The sequence below is a fragment of the Trachypithecus francoisi genome, unplaced genomic scaffold, assembly GCF_009764315.1.
Source record: "Trachypithecus francoisi isolate TF-2019V2 unplaced genomic scaffold, Tfra_2.0 Lachesis_group11, whole genome shotgun sequence".
Lineage (NCBI taxonomy): Eukaryota > Metazoa > Chordata > Mammalia > Primates > Cercopithecidae > Trachypithecus > Trachypithecus francoisi.
Window position 1 is genome coordinate 67493079 of NW_022681456.1, and position 25837 is coordinate 67518915.

The 25837-nt window shown below is 37.3% G+C and overlaps 1 protein-coding gene across 2 annotated transcripts in view; it reads left to right on the forward strand.

Annotated features, from left to right (window-relative positions):
* Positions 1–25837, forward strand: part of GRIP1 (glutamate receptor interacting protein 1) — a 757962-nt gene that overhangs the window by 552608 nt on the left and 179517 nt on the right. For both annotated transcript variants that reach the window (XM_033221362.1, XM_033221361.1), the window contains exons 3-6: positions 7509–7644; positions 10502–10647; positions 19712–19795; positions 25188–25263. In XM_033221362.1, the coding sequence (XP_033077253.1) occupies positions 7509–7644; positions 10502–10647; positions 19712–19795; positions 25188–25263 (442 nt within the window). The remainder of the gene's footprint in view (positions 1–7508; positions 7645–10501; positions 10648–19711; positions 19796–25187; positions 25264–25837) is intronic.

Below are 25837 nucleotides of genomic sequence, written 5' to 3' on the forward strand. Positions count from 1 at the left end.
AGGCCACAGGATACAGGCTAAATATAGTACAATCAATTGTATAACTATATACTAGCAATGAACATATGTACATTAAAATTAATAATAAAATATAATTTAGGCCAGGCATGGTAGCTCACGCCTGTAATCCCAGCACCCTGGGGGGCAAGTCAGCAGAATTCCTTGAGCCCAGGAGTTTGAGGTCAGTCTGAATAACATAGTGAGATTCCCCTCTATAAAAAAAATTTAAAAATATTTATAATTGTTCCAAAAAATGAAATTCTTAGGAACAATTTATAATTGTTTCAAAACAAATTCTTAGTACAAAACATACAGTACTTACATACTGAAAACTGGAAAATGCTGATGAAAGAAATTAAAAATCTAAATAATTGGAGAGTCAAACCATGTGTGTAGATTGGGAGACTCAGCTTAGTAAAGGTGTTAATTCTTTCTAAATTGACATACGGGCTTAATATAAATCCTATCAAAATCTCAACAAAATATTTTGCAACTATAGACAAGATTATTCTAAAATATAAACTTAATATTAAAATGCCAATAGGATTTTTTTGGCACAAGATGTATTTTACATTATTGCAAAAATAGAACACATATACTTGCAAAGATTCTGTGAGAAATTATGTTTCCAAGGTATGCTAGCTTGTTGTTTAACTTTTCTGTGAAAGATCAGAGACCCTGCCCGTGAAGCCTTCCTGAATGAGGTATGTCATACCACCAATCACATCTCCTTTGAAAGAGATTGTACAAAGAACAGACACCCGAAAGCAGGGGCATAGGTGAGGAGGCTGGTAAAGCCCTCAGTGTCGGTCCCTCAAAATTGGTCAGTCTGGATCTGCTTGAACATACGAAAACAAAACAAAACAAAACAGAAAAGTATCATGGGCATAAGGCATTCAGAACCCATATCCAACCATCTCATTGTTTTGTAAACTGTTTTGTACAGGATGGAAATCCAGCATAATAATCTTGTTTTGTTCTGTGACACTCTTGTTTCTGGAAATTCTTGTCTCATTGCTTATTTAAAAAATAAAATAGGCTTACACAGAAAAAGGGAGTTGCCAGTAAATTTTGGCAAGTCCCTAAAATTCAGGAGCTATATGAACAGGAAATTACAACATGGACAATTGTCACAAGAGTTGCTGAAAGAGGAAAGAAAGCCATATGTGATGATTAAACAACAGGTGGTACAGGCTCTGACAAGAGTAAATAAAGGGTGATCATGGCACAGCGTGGGAGGGCCCCTAATCCATGTGGGCAAACGATGTTCTCAATGGTTCTTCAGAGGAGTCATCCCAGAGCTGCCTTGAAGACATCCTCAGCTAGGGACATGGTTGAAGGGGAGGTGTTAAAGGCAGAGAAATAACAAATGGTAGGAGATTACATGAGGTCTGGGGAGAGCATGTCCTGTAGTTCAGTTTGCAGTTTTCCTCAATTCTAGTTGCATGTTAGAATCCCCTGGAGAAACTTTTCAAATACTGAGTGCACCCCAGACCAATTGAATCATATACCCACTGATGGGACATTTTAAAAAATTAAACTCCTAATTTTGAGATAATTGTAGATTCATATGCAGTTGTAGAAAATAATATAGAGATTCCTTATATCCTTTACCTTGTTTTCCCCAATAGAAACATCTGCAGAACTATAATGTAATATCACAACCAGGATATTGACATGGATGCAGTCAAAATACAGAACATGTCCATTACTACAAGGATCAATCATTTACTCTTTTATAGCTGCATTCACTTCCCTCCTTCCCTTAACCCTGGCAACCTCTAACCCATCCTCTAGTGCTATAATTTTGTCATTTCAAGAATGTTAAATAAATGGAATCATACAATGTGAAATCTTTGGGGTTGACTTTTTACCTTAGCATAATTCTCTGGTAATTGATCTGGGTTGTTACTTGTAGCACTAGTTTGACCCTTTTGGTTGCTGAGAAGTATTCCATGGTATAGACATACCACATTTGTTTAACCATTTACCTGTTGCAGGACATCTTGGTTGTTTCTGTTTGCAGCTATTATGAATAAAGCTGTGATAAGTATTCATTTACAGGTTTTAGTGTGAATGAAGGCATTCATTTCTCTAGGATTAATGCCCAGGAGTATAATTTCTGGCTCATAGGGTGGTTGCATATTTAGTTTTCTAATAAACTGGTAAACTGTTTTCCAGAGTAGTTCTCCTACTTTACATTCCCATCAGTAGCATCAGAGTGATTTAATTTCTCTGCATCCTCACCAGCATTTGGTGTTGTCACTAATTTTTATTTTAGCCTTTCTGATAAGTGTGTAGTGATATCAATTGTAGTTTTAATTTTTAAGTAATTTGAGCCATTTCCCTAATGGAAAATGTTGAGTATTTTTTCGTGTGTACTTACCTGCCATTGTATATCCTGTTTAATAAAATATGTCTTTTTCCTATTTTCTAAGTATTTGCTTTTTTACTGTTGAGTTTTGAAAGTTGCTTATATATTTGAAATACTATTCTTTTGTCTTTTGTCGGATATGTGGTTTGCAGATATTTTTTCCTGGTCTGTAGATGTTCTTTTCATCTTAAGCAGGTCTTGCAGAGAGCATTCATTCTTAATCTTGATGAAGTCCAATTTGCTAGATTTTTTTCCTTTTATGGATCATGCTTATGTCAAATCTAGAAACCCTTCACTAAACCTAGATCTTAAAATTTTTATCCTATGTTTTCCTACAGTTTATAAGTATATCATACAATTTCTATAATATTATGGGTTTTTTTGACTGTGATTCATTTTTAGTTAAATTTTATACAAGGTGTGAAACTGTGGGCAAGTTGTGGTATTTATTTATTTATTTATTTTGCCTGTGGATGTCAAATTACTCCAACATCATTTGTTGAATAGGCTACCTTTCCTCTACTGAATTGCATTTGCATCTTGTCAAAAACCAGTATGTCATATTTGTGTGAGTCTATTCCTGGGTCCTCTGTTTTGTTCCAGTGATCTATATGTCTATCTCTCCATCAATACCACACAGTGGTTTTGCTTATGTTTTTTGATACAGAGTCTCACTCTGTCGTCCAGACTGGAGTGCAATGGCATGATCATGGCTTACTGCAGCCTTGACCTCCCAGGTTCAAGTGATCCTGTTGCCTCAGCCTCCTGAGTAGCTGGGACTACAGGTGCACACTACCATGCCCAGCTATTAAAAAAAAAAAATTATGTACAGATGAGGTCTCACTCTGTTCCTGCTCTTGAACTCCTGGTCTCAAATGATTCTCCCCTCCCAGCCTCTCAATGTACTGGGATTATAGGCATGAGCCACTGCACCTGGCCTATCACATAGCCTTTGTTACTCTAACTATGTAAGTTTTGAAATTGAATAGACTAAATTCTCCCACTTTCTTCTTTTTAAAAATTGTTCCTTTCCCTTTCATATAAATTTTAGAATAATCTTGTCTACAATTACAAAATATTTTGCTGGGATTTTGATAAGGTTTGCATTAAACCTATATATCAATTTGGAAAGAATTAATGTCTTTGTTAAGGTGAGTCTCCCAGTCCATGCGCATGTTTGTCTCTCCAATTATTTAGGCCTTCTTTAATTTCTTTCACTGGCATTTTTTAGTTTTCACCATGTAAGTACTGTATATGTTTTGTTACTTGTACACCTAAGAATTTCATTTTTGGAACAATTATATATGATATTAATTTTAGTGTACATATGTTCATTGCTACTATATAGATATAAAATTGATTAAAGAAAATCACTTTTTATGTTGACTTATTCTATCCACTGGAATATTAGTTCTTAGATGGCAGGAATAGTAAGTGCTCAGTTCTTACTGAATGAGTGAATGGGATGCCTTTTCATTTATTCTAATCTTACATCCTTCAGAAGCACTTTAAAGTTGTCTTCATATAGTTCTTGCACAGTTTTGTTAAGTTTTTTCCTAGGGATTTTACCTTTTGACTACTGTAAATGGGGCCTTCTCTTCTATAATAACCTTTTACTGGCTGCTGTTTGTCTATATAAAGGATATAGTTTTCTGCATATTAATTGTATAACTATCTATGTTTTTAAATATCCTTATTTGTTTGTAAGACCTTTTCATAATTCTCTTATGTTTGCCAAGCATCACTGTTGCTTTTCTTAAAAATTTCTGGAGTTCAGTAATTTAAAAGATTGAATTACAAACACAAAGAAAAACAGCAAACAACTAAATTTCATTCTATCAGTGGGATTCTGTTCAGTTGTGTTGAGAAGTAATGGTATAGATGTAACCCTATACCTTTTATTTTCTAAGATAATTAGATACGGTGATTAAGGAAAAAGTCAAATTCAGAACCATTTCTTTCCTCACTAGTTAGACATCATCTGTTGCCTGTGCTGCTTGCTAATTGAAAGAGATTACAGTGCTCGCTACAAGGTCCTCTTAATTGGGGGAGTGATATTTGCAATTTAAATCACAAAAGAAAGAAATCATCTGTACATATTGACTTGCCCAAGTTCCACTGTTTTACAGCAGTATTTGTTCAGTAAACCTTGATACATAAGTGAACTCATGCAAATGAATCCATCTGTCTTCATTTCTTCTGTCTTCATTAGATCATTATGCAGACATTAAACACCAAAAGGGGTATTAAATGATTAATTAGCCAAGTGGAGACTTCAGGTGAGCCAAAAGCAGACTCCAAAAGCAGGTACCTTTCTCTCCAGACCACTTCTTCTCTCCCACCCCCTACAGAAACATCCATAAAAGATTTAGTCAATTATTCTGGGACCACAGATACTTATTGGCAGTTACCATTCTTGCAATTCAGCAAATTTTCTTGCAAGAATGTTCTATCTTTACTCCTGAGTTTTGCCTAATTTATATTCCTTCTTTGGTCTGCTCTGCTCAGCTAATCCTGGTCAATAAGTACAGCAGATTGGATAGAAGACAAAATTGTAAAATAGATGGTGCATTTTGAACCTCAGGCCCTTCGCTCTATGTTGTTGCCTGGACCATCTTCTCTGTGGCTGCTTCCCTACAACTCACATTGTATGGCACAGTGGTCTGTAACGTTGCCTCTTTGACTAGGCTGTGGCCATCTTGAGGATAATGGCCTTTGCTTTTTCCATCTTTGAGTTTTACTGTCTGGCTCAGGGTAGGCATTCAATATGTGCTTGAATCAATGAATGCACAAATTACTCAAATAACTGGTAGACGAATATTTTCTCAATTTCACATTATTAAAATTAGCTCTTAGAAAAACATTTGAAATGTTTTTAAATGACAGGGTAATTGACTAGTATCAGTTTTAAAAGTAGCCAGATCGATGCATTTATATTTTAATAATGATGAAATTAAACTAAAATAATTGAGCTTTTCTAGATTTTCAGGATTCAGCCAGAAGCCCAGGAAGCACCTGGGTTCCTTCTGGAGAAAATGACATTGTCCACCTCCCATAAGGCTGTACCCGTGCATCCTATTTTATGCAGGAAGCATGTCCTTGAAAGCTTGGAGTAGAAAGAAAATTTTTATGAGTAGAAACTTACTTCTCACATGCCTGGTGTTAGTATTTTAGAGTTGCTTCTTCATGAAAATTGGACAGACCTTTAAGATAGGCACTTAAAAAAACTATGCTTCCAACTCTACATGTAAAGTTCTATAATCAAATGTTTAAATATATAAGATCACTCTGCATATTTAAAGAAGATGCAAAGAATCTTTTTGTTGACAAAATTGTTGGGCACATTATATCTCTTTTATATGAATGGTCATCATCTGCTATGTCATTTTGTTTACTTTAATTATTAACTTTATTTAAAAAATTTATAATTAGCCTTCTACCAACAAGAGTTTAGAGGGATTGTTTATTAAGGTGATGTCTTCAATATCAGTTGAACCTATGTATATTTCCATGAGATTTCTGGGGATTTCTTTGTTTTGTTTTAAGGAGTGCAGGGGAAATGCACATAGTGATAGAATTTTGTTACAGATGCTTCTGGTAAATGATGTAAAAGGTCCTGTACTTTCATGCACTTGACAAGAATTTTCATTCTTGAATTTCAATTTTTATTTGGTTTTTCATACCAAATGTAGTAGATACACACTCAGACTCCTCCTTGGCTTCTACTTTAAAAGACAATAATGACTTATGTATACAGTGTCATGAGACTGCCATGAAAAGGCAGGATTCCAATGATGGTATGCTGGGATGTTAAAGTCACAGGAGCTGGCAAACTTGAAAGCCCTGCCTTGAAGGACATTCTCCAGGCTGCTGAGGAAATAAGTAGCCTGCTGTCTGCAGCCTTCTTCCCCAAAGTACTCTGTTCTCCTCACTAGATCAGATGAGATACTGTTTCTTTACCTAATGTAATTTCATTTTTTCATTGGCTAGTGGGATAATATACTAGCAGCAGCAATTAAAAAACCTTTATGATACACATTCATAGATATTTTCAACATTATAATTAACTGTTATTAGGGAAAGGGTTAAGATGTGCAAATAATTTTTTTTAATTTCACTTTGAAAGAGCAAGTTTGTTTTTGCATTTTAATATGTATCTTTGATGTTCTAGAAGTTCATTACCCCTGAAATGTGTAACTTAATTTAGGAGAAGTTGGAAAATTGGACAATTTCCCCATCCCTACCAAGAAAATATGTTTGCAGGTAGGGGAATAACATCACAGGGAATTTTAAAACAGCATTTATCCTAATTAGCCTCTGGAAGGTAAATATTGACTCTACTCATTTTTATTTTTGAAAGGGAGGGTATTCTTACAGTTTTCTTACCTTCTGTTCTGACTAAAATCAAAAGATTTGAGCTCTGTCTTGCTGTATAGACATTATCTCCACAAGATCGATGAAATTTTAAAATTTTATAAGTAGAGAATGAAAGATTTATGGCAGTTACCTGGAAATTCTGAGGATCAATCCTGCCTTGCCATACTGTGACACATTCTGCAAGAATGATATGAGTGTTACATAAGCCATCATACTTTGTTTTCGAAAGGCAAAGAAGCCAAAGTCAATATTTTTCTAGAACCTGTAGAAAGCTCTCTTCTCCTTTCAGTCGGCTTCCTAACCTGAAACATACCATGATCTTTGAGTCTGCCACTGTGCTATATATGTTCATATTATCATCTAAAATTCTGTTCTAATTCCTTACTTTACAACTTTTAATTGTCCCCACTGGAGTTACAAGGAGAGAAACCAGAGAAAGTCACCCAGGAATGGCAGAAAACAAAGGGTGAATATTATTTGTACATAAGACAATTTGTACTATTTATTGTCAGCCTGGAGTGAATACCCCACCAGTGCCCATTTTCATAGCCTCTAATAGGATATCTGCCTCAGCATTTTCTGCATGCACATCTTTATGAAATATTCTGTAAATTACAATGGAAGGAGGCCATAGATATCTTTTCTCATAAAAGAAAAAGTGGAAAGAACTTCTGGGGAGGAGTCACTTAAACATACACAAAATGACATTGGCAATTCTACTCTCATTTTAATACGGCAAATGCTTTTCTTTTAACAGAGGAATTCAAGGGCTCCACAGTCGTCGAGTTGATGAAGAAGGAAGGCACTACCCTGGGTCTGACGGTATCGGGAGGAATTGATAAGGATGGCAAGCCAAGAGTATCTAATCTGCGGCAAGGAGGAATTGCTGCTAGGTAACTGCCTCTTGGGGAAATCTACTGAAAGGAACACAGGGTGTAATTAATTCAAAAATTAAAGCTCCATCAAAAGTGGTCACTAATAAATAAATGACAGCTGCCATCTGCCAGGCAGCACAGGCCAGCAGAAGCGCAGCGGGGCACGTTTCAGAAGCTGCCCCCAGGTCTGCCCGCATGGCTGTTCTAGCCTCGGCTGCAGTCACCAGGGAGGTTCTTGTGTCATCTCAGGAGCTGCCAGGCCCTCATAAGATTTTAATTTCAAAATGACCATGTGCAGCTAGTCTGTAAATGTGCCACTGAACAGCAGACAGGCTGCAGTAGGAAGGAGATGCTCCAGTCATCTAAATGTGAAACAGATGACCCATATAATGTGTATAGGGAAAGTGCCAGAGAGGGACATGGCTACCCTTGAAAGAGTGGGAGACCCAACTCTGAGTTTTCAGTGAAAATTTTATTTATCCCACATCCTCTCTCCTTTTCTACCTGTGTAGTTTTCAAGAGTTGGTTTCTGAAAGGACAGAAGACTTAGAGGAGGAGGTCTCACCTGTCTTTCTTTCCATAACTGCAAATTCCACTCGTTATTACCAAAGGCAGAATGTCCTGGATAGTGGTTAGGGGTGGACTTCCTTGAGACACATTCTAAATCTGCTTCAGAAAAAGGGGGCAGAAGATCAGGTTTCATTAAAAGTGAGGCCAAGCCGGGCAGTGGCTCATGCCTGTAATCCCAGCACTTTGGGAGGCCAAGGCAGGTGGATCACGTGAGGTCAGGACTTCGAGACCAGCTTGACCAACATGGCGAAACCCATCTCTAGTAAAAATAAAAATAAAAAAATAGCCAGCCGTAGTGGCACATGCCTGTAATCCCAGCTACTTGGGAGGCTGAAGAAGAAGAATCACTTGAACCCAGGAGACGGAGGTTGCAGTGAACGAAGACTGTGCCATTGCACTCCAGCCTGGACAACAGGAGCGAAACTCCATCTTGAATAAATAAATAAATACATACATACATACATAAAATAAAAGTGAAGCTAAAATACCTTAAATTCGGGCCACCAATATTCATATCCACATAATTCCAGGTTAAATCTTAGAGTTCTTGCCTCATAAAATGTCATCTGAAGTGATTTCTGTGATTACTTTTAATGATCAACCTGTTTGTACAATTTATAAACTTAATCCAGTGGATTGCTCCATGATCAGAAGGTATTGTTTGTAAGGGAGGCTGGTGTGGACACAAGCACCTCAATCTGCTTTCTTTAGATTTTTAAGAAGCCTCCTTTATTTTATAACAATCATGGTGAGTTCATGATGCTAGGGGTTCATAAGTCTCCAGAGCTTCTTTATATCTCTCCCTTAAGGCAAGTGTGATGGGGGAGAGGGGTAGCATTTTCAGTTGTATTAATGCTGTAATTAAAAGTATTACTGTGCCAGTTATGTTGAATATTAAAAATCACCGAATAGGCCGGGCGCGGTGGCTCAAGCCTGTAATCCCAGCACTTTGGGAGGCTGAGGCGGGCGGATCACAAGGTCAGGAGATCGAGACCATCCTGGCTAGCACGGTGAAACCCCGTCTCTACTAAAAAATATAAAAAACTAGCCGGGCGAGGTGGTGGGCGCCTGTAGTCCCAGCTACTTGGGAGGCTGAGGCAGGAGAATGGCGTGAACCCGGGAGGCGGAGCTTGCAGTGAGCTGAGATCTGGCCAGTGCACTCCAGCTTGGGTGACAGAGCGAGACTCCGTCTCAAAAAAAAAAAAAAAAAAAAAAAAAAATCACCAAATAGTCACTATTTAAGGCACTACCATTTTGTAGGTAGTAAATCAAAATAATTAAAGATGAGATCCCTGCCCTAAAGGGGTTCACAGTCTATTAGTGGACATAAGGCATAAAAATCATGAAACATTTGGGAGCAAAAATGGCATTGCGTGATAGCAAAAAGCAACAGCACAGAAGTTATTACAGAGCATTAGGCGGTTAGGTTGACATAAGTGTCAGTAAAGTGAGGTAAGGGCCATGCACGTACTGCAGACTGGGGCAGATTAGGAGGCTCTTTGAAGGAGGAATGATTGGAGCTGGATTTATATATAAAATAAATGCATTAGCTCTTTCTATTTTGGGAGAAAATGTTATTGAAGGTCCTTATCAGTGACATGAATTTTAACTCCTATTATTGATCTTGCTACCTTCTCTTGGTTTAGAAACAGAGTTTGACTAAAGTCCAAGAGCAGCCAATATTCTGTTATGGTGGTATAGAGAGACAAGAATGTTACTGAAAGCCAATATTTGCATTGTGATTTCTCCTTCACCAATACTCTTCTTATCAATCCTGCTGTAAGCAATAAATAACAAAATAAACTGACCCTTTCCTTAGTCCTGGTCAAACTCCCAGTGAAGTTATTGAAAGCTGTGAAATGTACAAAAGGCAGGCAGCAAAAATGAGAAGGATTGAGAATAAAAAGATGTGTGTTATATCTAGGATCTGGATCCCATCCCAGAGAGCCAACTGGTTTAGGGCAAAGAACTTAAAAAAAAAATGCTTCTCTTAATTTTGTTTTATGGTGCTTTTAAAAATAAAAGAGGCGAAAAGGAAAAAATCAGAGATAGTGGCAGATTCAGAGTAGGACTTCCAAGGTATCACAGGCTGCATGAGTAAAAGAGATCCCTGGTTCTCATTTGACTTCAGCTGTACTCTTACCCTTAAGGGCCCACCATCTCCTAGGAGGCAAGGACTTCTGCTGTCAGCCTTCTAGGCTTGCTTCTCCACTTGCATGCTTACTCATGAAGGGAAAGTGGAAATATAGTCAGACTGGCCTGTGGAGAGGGTGAGTCTGCTGAAACAACATTGTCTATTTTGCAGAAGTGACCAGCTGGATGTGGGTGACTACATCAAAGCAGTGAATGGAATCAACCTGGCCAAATTCCGCCATGACGAGATCATCAGCTTGCTGAAGAATGTGGGAGAAAGAGTGGTTCTTGAAGTAGAGTATGAGCTTCCGCCGGTCTGTAAGTACAGTAGTCCCCCTTATCCACAGGGGATACATTCCAAGACCCCCAGTGGGTGCCTAAAACTTCTCATAATACCAAACCCTATATACATTGGGGTTTTTTTTCTATACATACATACTTATGATAAAGTTTAATTGATAAATTAGGCACAGTAAGACATTAACAACAATAACTGGCTGGGAACAGTGGCTCACGTCTATAATTCCAGCACTTTGGGAGGCCGAGGCAGGAGGATTGCTTGAGTCCAACAGTTCAAGACCAGCCTGGGCAACATGGCAAAGCCCCACCTCTACAAAAAATAGAAAAATTAGCTGGGCATGGTGGTACACACCTGTAGCACCAGTTACTCAAGGCTACTTGAGCATTAGGTGGAGCATCACTTGAGCCCAAGATGTTGAGGCTCCAGTGAGACATGATCGCACCACTGCCATCCAGCCTGGGGGACATAGCAAAAACACACACAGACAACATTAATAAAGTGAAACAATTATATCAATATGCCAATCTCACTACTCTTGTGCTTTCAGCCATTATTAAGTAAAATAAGGGTTCCTTGAACACACATACTGCAAGGGCTAGGTGTGGTGGCGTATGCCTGTAATCCCAGCACTTTGGAAAGCTGAGGCGGAAGGATCACTTGAAGCCAGGAGTTGAAGACCAGCCTGGGCAACAGAATGAGACCTTGTTTCTACCAAAAAAAAGATTAGTCGGGCATGGTGGCATATGCCTGTAGTCCCAGCTACTTGGGAGGCTGAGGCAGAAGGATCCCTTGAGCCCAGAAGGTTGAGACTGCAGTGAGCTATGATTGTGTCATGGCATTCCAGCCTAGGTGACAGATCAAGACCCTGTCTTGAAAAAAAAAAAAAAAAAAATACAGCAAGAACACAACAGCCAATCTGATACCAAAGACAGCCATAGCTGCAAAGTGACTAAGGCAGGTAGTGTAAACAGTGTGAATGTGCCAGACACATCCAGATGAATAGAGCAGACAGTGTGAGATTATCATCACACTGCTCCTAACAGCACACAATTTAAAACTTAGGAATGATTTATTTCTGGAATTGTCTACTTAATATTTTCAGACTGCAGTTAATTGGGGGTAACTGAAACCACAGAAAATAAAACTGCAGATAAGGAGGAATTGCTATAATCATAACCCAGAGGAAGAACAGCTGCACCACAGTTTTTCCTAGGCAAAATCAGCTTCTTAATTTTTTCCCTTTGCCATCAATATCTCATTACAGGAATGGCAAAGCCAACTTTCTTAATATTTAAAAATTATTTGAATTGGAAAACTTACAACCTACTCAGGAAGAATTTAAAAAGTCTGCACTAACAATGAAATTATGAAGGGCCTATGTTCTATTTGCCACTTAAGCCATTTTAATTCAACATGTTTGTAAGTTCTCTGCAGTAAGTACCATCCAGGCTTTGTACTTAGTGACTAGGTTTAGGAAAAGTATATTTAGTATGCTTTATATTGGTTCTTTATGGATACATTCATTTCTTTTTTAATTTTTAATTTTTGTGGATACACAATAGGTATATATATATATGATATATCCATTTCTGAAGCATGAAAATAGCTTCATAACACATATTGTCAAGTAGTAATAATGGTAATTATAACAGCAGTAGCCAACAGATTTTGATTGTATCAAATGTCTGGCATTATAAAGAACTTGACTTGCATTGAATTATTTAATGCTTTCCATAAGGAGTGTCCGCATAGCAGAGATAAACTTTACTATCAAATAGACAAGTTCAAATCCCAGCTCCACATTTTACTAGCTACATGCCTTTGAGAAAGTTACTTATGCTTTCTATGTCTTAGTTTCCACATCTGTAAAATGGGAATATTATTAGTTCCTACTCATAGATTTGTTATGAGGATTAACTGAGTTAGTATTTGGAAATTCCTGGCGCTATCAAAGTTTTCAATAAAAAGGCAATCAGCACTACAAGATAGGCATTTTTTCTCATTTTACAAAGCCTGGATTCAATATCTGAATCCGGGCTGCCTGACTCCAAAGTCCATATGCATATTCATTGTGAGGTATACTGATATATGATTGCTGCCCTGAGTTTATGCTGTTCTAGCACCACCTCTCCTATTATTAGCTATGAACATGGATGCTACCCTGAGATAGCTTTTTGCTCTTCCATACTAATGAGAACTCAGGTTGATTATGAAGAGTTGGTAGAATTCGTTTGTTCAGCAATAACTTATTGAGCATTTACTATGTTCCAGCCACCACTACGTACTAGGAGCCTGGGGGACATGAGTAGAGTTTATATTATAGCAAAAGACAGGTAACAAAATAAAACCATAATAAATAAGTAAATTATATAGTATGAATACTATGAATCCTATGGGAAAAAGCAGTGCAAGGAGAGGGATTGGGAGTGCTGGGATCAGGGTTTGAATGCAATTGCAAATAGAGTGGTTAGGACAGCATCATTGAGAATGTGAGATTAGTCAGTGACTTGTGAAGGAGGTGAGGGAGTTAGTTGTACGGATTTCTGGGGGAAGAGAGTTCCAGAAAGAATGAATAGTCATTGCTAAGACCAAAAGGTGGGAATATACTTAGGGTTGTTATAGAAACATTAAGGAGGACAATGTGGCTATAGCAGAATGAGCAGTAAGAGAATTAGGAAGTGGGATCAGAAATGGAAGGGGATGTGGCATTTTTGTAGGTCATTGGGAGGACGTTAAGTTTTTCTCTGAATGATACAGGAAGTCACTATATGGTTTGGGGCAGAGGAGTGACATGATGTGATTTATGTTTTCAGAGGCTCTCTGGATACTGTGTTGACAATAGACTATAAGAGACCAGGGTAGAAGCTGGGAGATGAGCTGGAGAGCAGTTACAGTGATCCATGTGAGAGATGGCGATGGAGACAGTGAAAAGCAGTCAGATTCCAGATCTGTTTTGGAGGATTGCCTAATGGATTTGATGTGAGTTGTGCAGAAAAAGAGGAGTCAAAGTTAACCCCAAGGTTTTGATCATGAGCAGCTGGAAGGACAGAGTATCCATTAACAGGAGTGGATAAGAATGTGGGTAGAGCTGATTTGTGAGGGAAGGATCAGCAGTTCATTGCTTGAAATACTACATTTGAGGTGCCTATTTGACATGCAAGAGGAAATGTCGAGACCTGAAGATATGATTTGGAGTTTGAAGAAAGATCTGGACTGTAAATATACATTTGAGAGTAATGAGAATATAGACGGTGTTCAAAGCTTGGGGACCAGATTAGAGGACTCAGGAAGCATGTGCATAATCAGTCACAAGTTCGTATTCTTCACATAAATCTAACACCAAAGATTTAGTAGTCATTTTGTAACAAAATCAATTTAAGACTATGTTCACGGCCGGCGCGGTGGCTCAAGCCTGTAATCCCAGCACTTTGGGAGGCCGAGACGGGCGGATCACGAGGTCAGGAGATCGAGACCATCCTGGCTAATACGGTGAAACCCCGTCTCTACTAAAAAATACAAAAACTAGCCGGCGACGAGGCGGGCGCCTGTAGTCCCAGCTACTCGGGAGGCTGAGACAGGAGAATGGCATGAACCCGGAGGCGGAGCTTGCAGTGAGCTGAGATCTGGCCACTGCACTCCAGCCTGGGCGGCAGAGCAAGACTCCGTCTCAAAAAAAAAAAAAAAAAAAAAAAAAAAAAAAAAAAAGACTATGTTCACAAACCCTGCTACAACATTTTTTCATTTCAGCAAGGCTAGGCAATAAAATAGAGTGTAAAGGCTTGGACTGTGTCAGTAGTTAAATGGCAGCTTTGCTCATTTCTGTCTTTGTGACCTTGGGCATATTATTTAAATTCTCTCAGCCTTCGGTTTCTAATCTATAAAATAGCTATAGTAGTTGCAGGATTTTTTGTTATGATTCAATGTTATAATCACATAATCATTGTTGAGACCATTTCAAACACTTTGTAAGTAACTAATATTAGCCATTATTACCATTATTATACTGAAATGGTATATAATTATACCATTATTATACTGTGTTTTTTTGAACTTTACATGAGTCAGTTTGCTTTGAAATCTCTCTCTCAAACCATTGCCAAAGACATAAGAGAAACCAGATATCTAGATTATACATTTATATTCCTCTGGGCCTATCAATAAAAGGCAACCCCTTCCTAAAACAAACTCTAAGTGTAGTTTTTAGGCAAAGGCCAATAGAAGATTTGTCTAGTGTTATGGGTGATTCAGAACTAGGAGTTTCTAGGAAGACTTGAAGAAGGTCATCCCAGCCAGGTGGAAAGAGGAATATTTCAGACAAAGGGTGCGGCAAGAAGGGAAGATGACAGCCCAGTGCACAGGTTAAACTACAGATAGGGAAAGACAGACGGGGGCTGGATGTGGTTGCTGACACCTATAATCCTAGCATTTTGGGAGGCCAAGGCAGGTGGATCACTTGAGGTCAGGAGTTCGAGACCAGCCTGGCCAACATGGAGAAACCCCGTCTCCACTAAAAATACAAAAATTAGCCAGGATGGTGGTGAGTGCCAGTAATCCCAGCTATTTGAGAGGCTGAGGTAGGAGAATTTCTTGAATCTGGGAGGTGGAGGTTGCAGTGAGCCAAGATTGTGCCACCGTACTCCAGCCTGGGCAACACAGCAAGACTCCATCTCAAAAAAAAAGAAAAAAAAAAAAAGAAGAAGGAAAGAAAGAAAGAGAGGGCTTGGAGATAGATGAGGCCAATGAGGCACACAAGGACCAAACGAGGGCCTTATAAGCCATATTGATGGAGCTTGGCATCCAGTGGGCCATGAGGAGCTCTTAAAGGGGAATGGCATCATAAGATCTGAGTGTTTACATTTATCATTATAGGAGGCCAAATAGAGAAAAGACCAGAGGCTACAAGCCCAAAGGCTGTTACGATTTTCCAGAAGAGAAGTGAGACCCTAAATAAACATAGCATTAGTAGAGTTAGAGGAGAAGATGGATATCAGAAATGTTTAGGAGTTAAAACCTATCGTGACTTGGTGATTACGCAGTACCATCTTTTTCTCCCTCATACAATAAAGTTGATGGAAAAGGGGGGAAATATGTTTAAACACACAAGTGTGAATTGTTTTGATGGAAATCAAAAGGGGTCTACTCTCCAAGAATGATCTCTATCTCTTTCTATTATGTTTGAAGAAAGTATTAAGATACTTGAGTTCAGAGTGGTTGAAGGGATTAATTAGTTCCCCTTTCACTTAGCTGGGACTGCTAGAGCAGAAACAGGCCATCCACAGCTGAAGGTCTGTAAGGAGAACTGACTGCTGAAAGACAAGCCACCCAAGGCCAAGACTGGTAGCTCTCTCAGGATCACAGCAGTTTGAGGCTCAGCCAATCACAGAGTTCAGAAAGAACCAGGAGAGACAGAGAGAGAGAGAGAGAGAGAGAGAGAGAGTGTGTGTGTGTGTGTGTGTGTGTGTGTTGTGTGTGTGTGTGTGTGTGTGTGTGTGTAATGTGATAGAAGAAAACTGGTTTGACCTTGGCCCTTTCTGAGATTCAGTTTCTTTATGAAAATAAAATGATTGGTCTACATAAGCTCTAAAGCTCTTTCTGATTTTAAAATTATGTGATCCTTCGAGACTGTAGAGAGACAACCTGTATCTTAGATATATATGTATTAAAAGTTGGTCGAGGCTGGGTGTGGTGGCTTACACCTGTAATCCTACCTAGCACTTTGGGAGGCGGATGCAGGAGGATCCCTTGAGCCCAGAAGTTCAAGACCACCCTGGGCAACACAGAAAGACCCTGTCTCAATTAAAAATAAATAAATAACAAAAATAAAAAGTTGGTCTAGAGCGGTGCCTTCAAATTTTTTTGGTCACTTAACTCTTAAAGAATTTTGAAATGTTACATAATTCTCATCCATTTTTAGTTAACACCTAAAATTATCATAAGCATAAATAGTTAGAAAGGATGCAATTCCTAGCATATTATTTGTTTTATATGTCTTTAAATTCTGTTTTCATGTAAACCTTAGAGCTACAGATTTACCTCATGGGCATTTAATGGAAAACAGTCTGCCTTATAATCTGATTGGCAAAGGCAGTCTTCACTGTTAATCCATTAGCTAACTCAGATGAGCTTCCTATCATAAGGAGTCATTTTAAACTCAAATAAATGTGTTAAAGCATGCCCCTGTGACAGTCCTCTGATTTCTCAGTTCTGAAATAGACAGATGGTGGTGATGGTGGTGGTGGGGAGGAGGAGAGAGGGAGAAAGATAATCTCAGGTCTTCTCCATGTGATTTACTCTGGGATTCAGTCTGAGGGAGCAGCAGCTACCTGGAGGAAGCTCTTCCTGGGGCAATGGCAGAGGGAAAACAGGGCAAGCGCAGCCATGTAAGTGCAATTCCAGCCTCTGCTTGTGTCTCTTAACAACCTAGTGGCAAAAGTAAGTCACATGGGCAAGTGCAGCATAATGAGGTAGGAACATTCACAACTCCTATTCTCCTTTTGAGACAGGGAATATAGAGGCAGGGAAGGAGTTTATAATTTCAAAAACCTCATCTACCATAGGAAAATAACTATATAGAAGTAGATGCATATCCACATATAGAAAGAAGGAACAACAGCACAACTGACAGGCCGAGGGGAATTTTTACATTGTGAACTTGGTTTCTACCTACCCTTTGATCCATTGGGTAAGCCCCTTAATTGGAACTTTGTGTACACATACATATGTATGAGTCATTAGTAAAATTTACATGGCAATGCAGGATATCTGGTACTGCACATGAAAACCCAATCACGAAGAGCCAGCCATGCAAATAAAAACGATAAAGACCAAATTATTTCATTAATTGTATTAAAATGCAGTCAACATTCAAATTTATCTTTGTAAATGATGGAGAACAATAGTGTAGATAATCTAAAGCTGTAGAAAATACAGAGCCTTTATACTGACTTTAAATTTGATTGTAAGATTTTGTAGTCAGCAAGATTTAGCTAAAGCAAAATCAAAATTGCAGTACTTTGCATTCCTATAACAGATATGCAGCCAACAAGGACAGGTGGCCCAGAATTAGAATTCAGTTGTATATCATTAAAAGCTGATTTACTGAGTAAATGAAACAATATGTGTAAACCATTTTTGCAGAGTTCTGAGCACACAGCAAATTCTTATTAATTATTTCTTTCCATATCTTTTCCTTTCCTCACTTACTTAGAGAACAAAAAAAAAAAAATATGTTCTTAACCAATTTCTTCAAGTGGCTTGTTGAGCCATGGAAATAAGAAAACATTTGGAATGAACTCAATTTTTTTTGTTTAATTAAAACTGTACCTCAACACTTTCATCTGTTTGTGAGTACTGTTCCTAGTTGATTAGTCTAAGCTGAAATTCCCCTGATAGCAAGAATATGACATTTAATTAAATCAGCAGTATACCAAAACATTTTTCAACTGTAGGTTTATGTTGTTTTTCAGCCGATCCAAATTTTTATTGTACTTTCTGTCCCAGCCAGATAGTGGACAGTTTTATGAATTTAAATGTATACTTTTCTAATCATGTTTATTCCCTTGAGGGTTCAGAATTTCTGATAATTAAAAATAATTGTAATTAAAACCTAAAACTACTTGCTATTTCTGTAGGAAAAAATTGTTTTAAACAATGCCTTTGGATTCTGTCTCTGTGTGTGTGTGTATATATGTGCGTGTGTGTGTGTGTGTGTGTGTATATATATATATATTTTTTTTTTTTTTTTTTTTTTTTTTTTGAGACAGTCTCACTCTGTCACCCAGGCTGGAGTGCAGTGGCGTGATCTCGGCTCACCACAGTCTCTGCCCCCGCAGGTTCAAGTGATTCTCCTGCCTGGGCCTCCAAAGTAGCTGGGATTACAGGTGTCTGCCACCACGCCCGGCTGATTTTGTATTTTTAGTAGAGATGCGGTTTCACCATCTTAGCCAGGCTGGCCTTGAATTCCTGACCTTGTGACCTACCCACCTTGGCCTCCCAAAGTGCTGTGATTACAGGCATGAGCCACCGTGCCTGGCCTGCCTGTATATTTCTTGCTGATAGTTTTATCTAATAAACCCTTCAGGATCTAGTAGGAATGTAAAAACAATGTGTTACTTGATAATGAACATGGCATTAACTAGATACTAATTCAAAATAAAGATCTAAAATTCTCCTACACATTACAAGTCTCTATGAATAAAAACATCCCTCTGTGCATAATGATAAAATACCAATTTGTAGAAGTTTTATGGGTTTTTTTAATGCAGAAATAGTGTATAGTACAATCAGCATGACTCAACAGGTTCTCGAAAGCAATCTTACAGAATATTTTAGTAACTATACCTTCATCTACCTTATACCGTCATACATGTTTGTAATGTGACTAGAGATTGCAGCTTGACAATACAATTCCATTTTGTTAAATGAAAGTGATAATCACGCAAACATAACATAAGCATAATATATCAAGTAAAATTAAGTCAATCTGTAGTTTCTTAGATAGTAGTAGTATTCTGAATGTGCTTAGAATTTCTTTTGCCCTCTAAGTTTCATCTGGGTTGCTGTGTCTTAGTTTAATAGTTTAATAGCTATTTATGTGTCAGAACATCTATTAGCATCAGCCTAATTATCGATAGCAATCTGAGAATGGTAATTTTTCTTCCTGTGCCAGCTGCAAAATTAAAATAAATACAGAAGTTATTTTACAAGTGTTACAAAATATTGTTTTTGCAATTTACAAAAGGAAAACAATTCTACTTACATAAATACTGTCTCTCTTGTTAGGTAGAGTTTAAACAATGTAAATACCACCCTGTTATGTAGAAACTAACTATATAGAAGGAAATGAACTAGCTATGATTTTGGTTACACTTGTATCTATATGAGTCACTTATACAAAAGACTGTTTTATGATATTTTTACATCATTACAGTTTTTTAAACATTTTCTTTGAAAAGGGATTGTTGCTTATTACTCAAAACTTATTTGCAACAGGGATCTGTAATATTTTATGCCACATTGAATGATTTAGAAATGTTATGATGATTTACAAGTTATATTTCCTTCTCTCTTTCCTTTATTCAGCTGTGCAAGGATCAAGTGTTGTTTTCCGAACCGTGGAGGTCACATTACATAAAGAAGGCAATACCTTTGGTTTTGTAATACGAGGTAGGTGTTGGTTAGAAAAATCTACTTAAAAAATTATGTCCATAGGTTTTCAGGGAACAGGTGGTATTTGGATATTTGGTTACATGCATAAGTTCTTTAGTGGTGATTTGTGAGATTTTGGTGTGCCCACCACCCGAGCAGCATACACTGAACCCAATTTGTAGCCTTTTATTCCTCACCTCCTTCCCACTTTTCCCCAAGTCCTAAAAGTCCCTTGTATCATTCTTATGCCTTTGCATCCTCATAGCTTAACTCCTACTTACGAATGAGAACATACGATGTTTGATTTTCCATTCCTGAGTTACTTCACTTGAAATAATGGTCTCCAATTCCATCCAGGTTGCTGCAAATTCCATTAATTCATTCCTTTTTATGGCTGAATAGTATTCTATTGTATATGTATACCACAGTTTCTTTATCCACTAGTTGATTGATGGGTATTTGGGCTGGTTCCATATTTTTGCAATTGCAAATCGTGCTGCTATAAATATGCATGTGCAAGTATCTCTTTTATGTAATAACTTCTTTTCTTCTGAGTAGATATCCAGTCGTAGAATTGCTGGATCAAATGATAGTTCTACTTTTTATTCTTTAAGGATCCCCACACTGTTTTCCATAGTGGTCATACTAGTTTACATTCCCTTCAGCAGTATAGACGTGTTCCCTTTTCACTGCATCCACGTCAACATCTGTTTTTTTATGTGGTTTTTTGTCTTTGTTTTTGTTTTTTATTATGGCCACTCTTGTGGGAATAAGGTGGTACCACATTGTGGTTTTGATTTGCATTTCCCTGATCATTAGTGATGCTGAGCATTTTTTTTTTCATATGTTTGTTGGCCATTTGTATATCTTCTTTTGAGAATTGTCTATTCATGTCCTTCGTCCACTTTTTGATGGAATTGTTTGGTTTTTTTTCTTGCTAATTTCTTTGAGTTCCCTGTAGATTCTGGATATTAGTCCTTTGTTGGATGTGTAAGTTGTAAAGATTTTCTCTCACTCTGTGGGTTAGAAAGATCTTCTCTTCTTTAAATAAACACAACAATGAATGGCCATAAAAGTGGAAACCAAATGTAGCTCTATTTTTGGTTCATTAATACAGAGCAAGAAGCCACTGTTTATAAAACTTGTCAATTCAGTCATCCTATACTTTTCAACATATCTTTTGTCTTTCCTTTTATATTTTTCTATATCACTGAATCAAAAATGTTGATTAGTATGCCTTGATTTGATTTAATACACCAGAATTAAGGGACTTTATTTAAATAAATTTCTCCAGAAACACAGTTGGTTATTGCAGCTTTCTAAAAATGGATCGAAGATTCTAATCTCTTGGGTATCTATGTGCTTCAGCTCAAGTCATCATATTATAATATGGCATTGATCATAACAATTTCAGGTGACTCCAGCTTGTCATTAAACTACTACTTCTAAGGTATAATTATATCTTGCATTATGTTTTCTTATTAGTAATTTTATTCCGTAAAGACTATGCCTACATTAACAACTCTCAATCTGTAGTATGACAATGAGGTTCAATAGGGAGCTATATAAACATCAGGGATTTTTTTCCTTTCCAACTTTTGTCTTGGGTTCAAGGGGTACATGTGCAGGTTTGTTACATGGGGGAATTGCATGTCATGGGGGCTTGGGGTACAGATAATTTTGTCATCCAAGTAATCATCATCATACTCAATCAGTAGTTTTTCAGTCCTCATCCTCCTCCCACCTGCCACCCTCAAATAGGCCCCAGTGTCTGTTGTTCCCTTCTTTGTGTCCATGTGTACTCAATGCTTAGCGCCCACTTATAAGCAAGAACATGCAGTATTTGGTTTTCCACTATCAGGAATATTTTAACAGTTCACATTTCTTGATTGTTTTTGTCTTCACCTATAACATTTTGTACTTCAACAGAGTAAAAATTCTATCAAAATTATTAAAACATTAATTAAAATTAAACATCTTAATAAATATGCATGAAAGAATAAAAGAGATGTGGATACTTGTACAGATTTGTCTTAAGTGATTGAGTTTTAAATAGTAGCTTTCATTTTATCCCAGTCACTTAGCAAATCAATCAGTCAAATGTTTATTAAGCACATGTCAACATGTCAGCATGGAGGGAAGTACTATAGAGTCATAAGACAAGACTCCGATCTACAGGGAATTACAGTCCAGTGAATTTAAGACATAAGTTGATAGAGTGCTCAAGTGAGTAGTAGAGAGAATGAGGAACTAGGAACTCATTGAGAGGTTTAGACTTGTAGTTATTACATTTTTCTGACCAAGGCCTATTTTTAGGTGGAGGAACAGAGCCCAAGATCATTTACCCTAACCATTCCTAAATTTCTGTTTAAAATAACCAGATGAATATAGTGAAAAGTCACTGTACAAGTAATTTTTGGCTAAAGGGTGATATATACAAATCTGTTTTGCAATACAGATATGAATGAGAAGGTTCTTCCATCACCTGCATACAAGTCTAATTATTGAAACACTATGCCAAAAAATACTGCTGTTGCAAATATTCATTGATAGTGACTGTATGGTTAGTCAATAATGAATCAAATTACTAATAAAAGAGCTAAACCAAGAGTAATGTATTATTAAGAAATAAACAGAATACAAGCAATTGAAATGTACAACCACCTCAAGACAACTGATGATGTGATGTTAGTAAAACACCCTTCCCACAGTTTGCAGGAATTTCAACTATCTGTGTGTATGCCCAGGAGTTTTATAATATGAGCTTAGAACACTGCCTGGTATGTGGAGGCACTTAATAAGTGAATGATTGAATGTTACCTAGATTTGTGTGGACATCAGACTTCGTAGTATTATACTGATTTTTAAAAACTTGGTTACAATAAGCCAGTATTAGTTTATGAGTACCACATGTTTATAGGCCTTAATGACTCCCTTAATATGTTGGTTGAACATAAACGTTTTTGGAGTTTTGCATAATTTCTCAATGAGAATCAAATAAAGAATTTCTATTTTTAGATTAGTTTGAGGTCCATCTGGAGGATTTTCCCTGTTCAAAAGGTGGTCACTACCCGTCACTTAAGAGTCACTGGTTAATCAGAATGAGAAAATGCTGTGAGTAAATGTTAGTATGGCAGATAAGATGTTTTGGCATAGATGGGAGTTGAGCTAAACTTAGATCAGTGGAAAATACCAGGACAGCCAGGAAAAAGGAGAAGTTACTGCAGATGGAGCATATCTATTTAGTATGGGTGAAGTTCTTCTTAACCTATTAGAATGGAACTTGCAACATTAAGGTTTTAGCTGATGAATGGAATTATATTTCTAATGCTATAAGTCACAAGTTCTAAAACCTTTATTCCCTAAACAATAGAACCTTGCATCCATAGAGTAAAAATGATGTTCTGGCTTAAACCTTGGAGTGTTAAATTTCAGTTAATGCAAGGAAGCCAGAGGAGATGAGTTGGGCTGATAGGAAAGGCACTCTGCCATGAAGTTGCTTTACACTTTAGACAAGGAAACCTTCTCTAGTCATTGTCAAATGTAAAATTGTAGGTGGGCCTAGTCATTTAACATATGCTGCTTGATATTCAGATTTGGTCTGCACTGTGTCTCTGCCATTGATATTTTCAAAAAGCATCCCAGTTGATACTAATGTACACCAGGATTGAGAATGTCACTGATCTTTGAGTGGTTCCTGTTTTGCCTTGCTGCTGCAAACTCCTAGAACCTGAGTGAGTCACACAGAAAACTTTGGTCATTACAAATAACAGTAAAATGCCACATATCAAGAAATATACAACCGTCTCACACTTTAACAGGTATTCAATGTTACATTTTGAAATTTATAAATACAAGCCAAAATTATGGAACGATTTCTTGCTATCTTTGGCCCTCATCCTCTTCTCAATCAAATTTCCTTTAGGGAAAAGCAAACCTATTCTTTATGATCACCTTGCAAAAGAGAAATTATGTAACAGTATTTACATAAATATGGGTAAGCATTTGTGGTAACATTTAAAATTTTCATTTTAAAATTTTTTTCTGAGAAAGTGGTGAATTTCTTATTTTAAAGAGGAATTTCTAAAGAAGCTAAACACAATGAAAGAATAAAATACTGATAAAATGCTGAATGAGAGCTTTTTCCAATCAATCACACTAAACAAATCACTTGTCACAGAAGTGAGCACAAAAGAAGCATTTGCCTTCCTGAGGAACTGCAAATGCCTTTTAATTTTTCTCTTAGGCTATTTTCTGTAAGGCGACCTTTTGGCCTATGCCAGGTTTGGGAAATGTCCATCTGTTCTAGCATGCAAATATTAAGGGAGAAATAGTTGACAATAGCTTCATATTTATCAGATATTGGCAAACTAGAAAACTCCCAGATGGACAGACAGGATGGTGATATGCAAAGAAACCAGGTCACATAAAGAATAGATAAGGAAACTGGCATTGTTCAACATTAAGAAGGTGGGATTTAGCCGGTGTATAATCTCTGTTTTCAACTTTCAGAAAACATTTTTGTAAAAGAGAGCATACATTTTTATTTTACTGCTCTGGATCATAGAACAAAGACCAGTGAATGAAAGTTGAAGAAGGAGAGATGTCAGTTAAATATTAGGAAGAACTTTCTAACACTCCTTGGTGTCCAAATGTGGAATGAGCAGCCTCACATCTAGAAGTAGGCCAGCACCCGTGCATTTCATGCAGATACTGGTGGAGCACAGATTAAGGAAATTGTACAAAAGGATTATGGATTAAAAAGAGAATTTACAATAAATTACCTTCCATCTTGAAACATCTATGTTTCCATGAATTCTTGTGGAGAATTTTTTCTAACAGAAAATTAAAATTCCCATTCAAGGATGATTGCAGCTGGTTTGACACAGTCTGAAAAATTTGCCCCAAATTTTTGAACACCTCACTTTTAATGAAAGCCACTTGGTCACTTGAATTTTTTTTTTTTTTTGCTTTCTTTTTTAATACTAGGATTTTTATTTTACTTTGGTTTTTGTTTCCTTTATGTTAGGTTGTAGACCTACTGACCAGTATTTTAGATCAGTTTTATTGGCACAGATATACACATCTGTACTGTATAACTGACAGCTGTTCAAATCGGGCCAGTACTTGATATAATCAGTTGATCCTCTTGCCATACCAGTTTTTAAATACTTTCTATGTTATCTGGTTACAGCCATGTATTTATTGAAAGATGGAGAAATGGTGACTTCAAAAATATATTCTTTATAAAATGAGCAAGACCTTTAAGTCTTTTGTATGCCTCAAGGATAATTTTACATATTTTCCTCCGTACATGAAGTAGGACATTTCTCAACTGAAATCTTGCAGGTGATTTTTTTAAATGTCAACAATGAAAGCATTTTTAAGCTGTATTCCTTTTCTTTGCTAGGGGGAGCACATGATGATAGAAATAAATCTCGTCCAGTTGTGATAACATGTGTTCGTCCTGGAGGACCTGCTGACAGGTAAACTTTATCTTTCTGTGTCACTATCCAAAATAAAATAAATACAGCTGGGGACTTTGACATAGAAGTTGATATATTAGAAATTTTTCAGTAAAATGTAGATATTAAGCAAACATGTTACAATGTGAAAACTGAGAGTCTGAGCTATGGAATCAGAAAAAATAAGGTTTGCCTCTAGAGTCTATACTTACTGTACTATATGTTTATCAAGTGACTTAATACTGAGCTCAATTTCCACCACCGTTGGAAATGTAGATACTAATATCTACCTTTCAGAGCTGTTCAGTTTTATCAAAGGTTGGAGATATATAATGCCTTGCAGGGGCCTGGCACAGGGGAGGCACTTACAGAACTCAGCTGGCTCTTTTAGGCAGGTGCTGGAAATGCATCTTCTCCTGTTGCTAATCTCCCAGCCTGGACAGATAGGTGGTGGTGGTGAGAATCTTACCATTCTCAACATTCTTACTATTAGTGTTATCTTTTGATAGTGACTATGCAGGTCAGAATGGAAGTGACTTTTAGTAAAATGGAAGACATTTCATTAGTCTCTAGAGTTTTCTTTGCATTTCTCTTC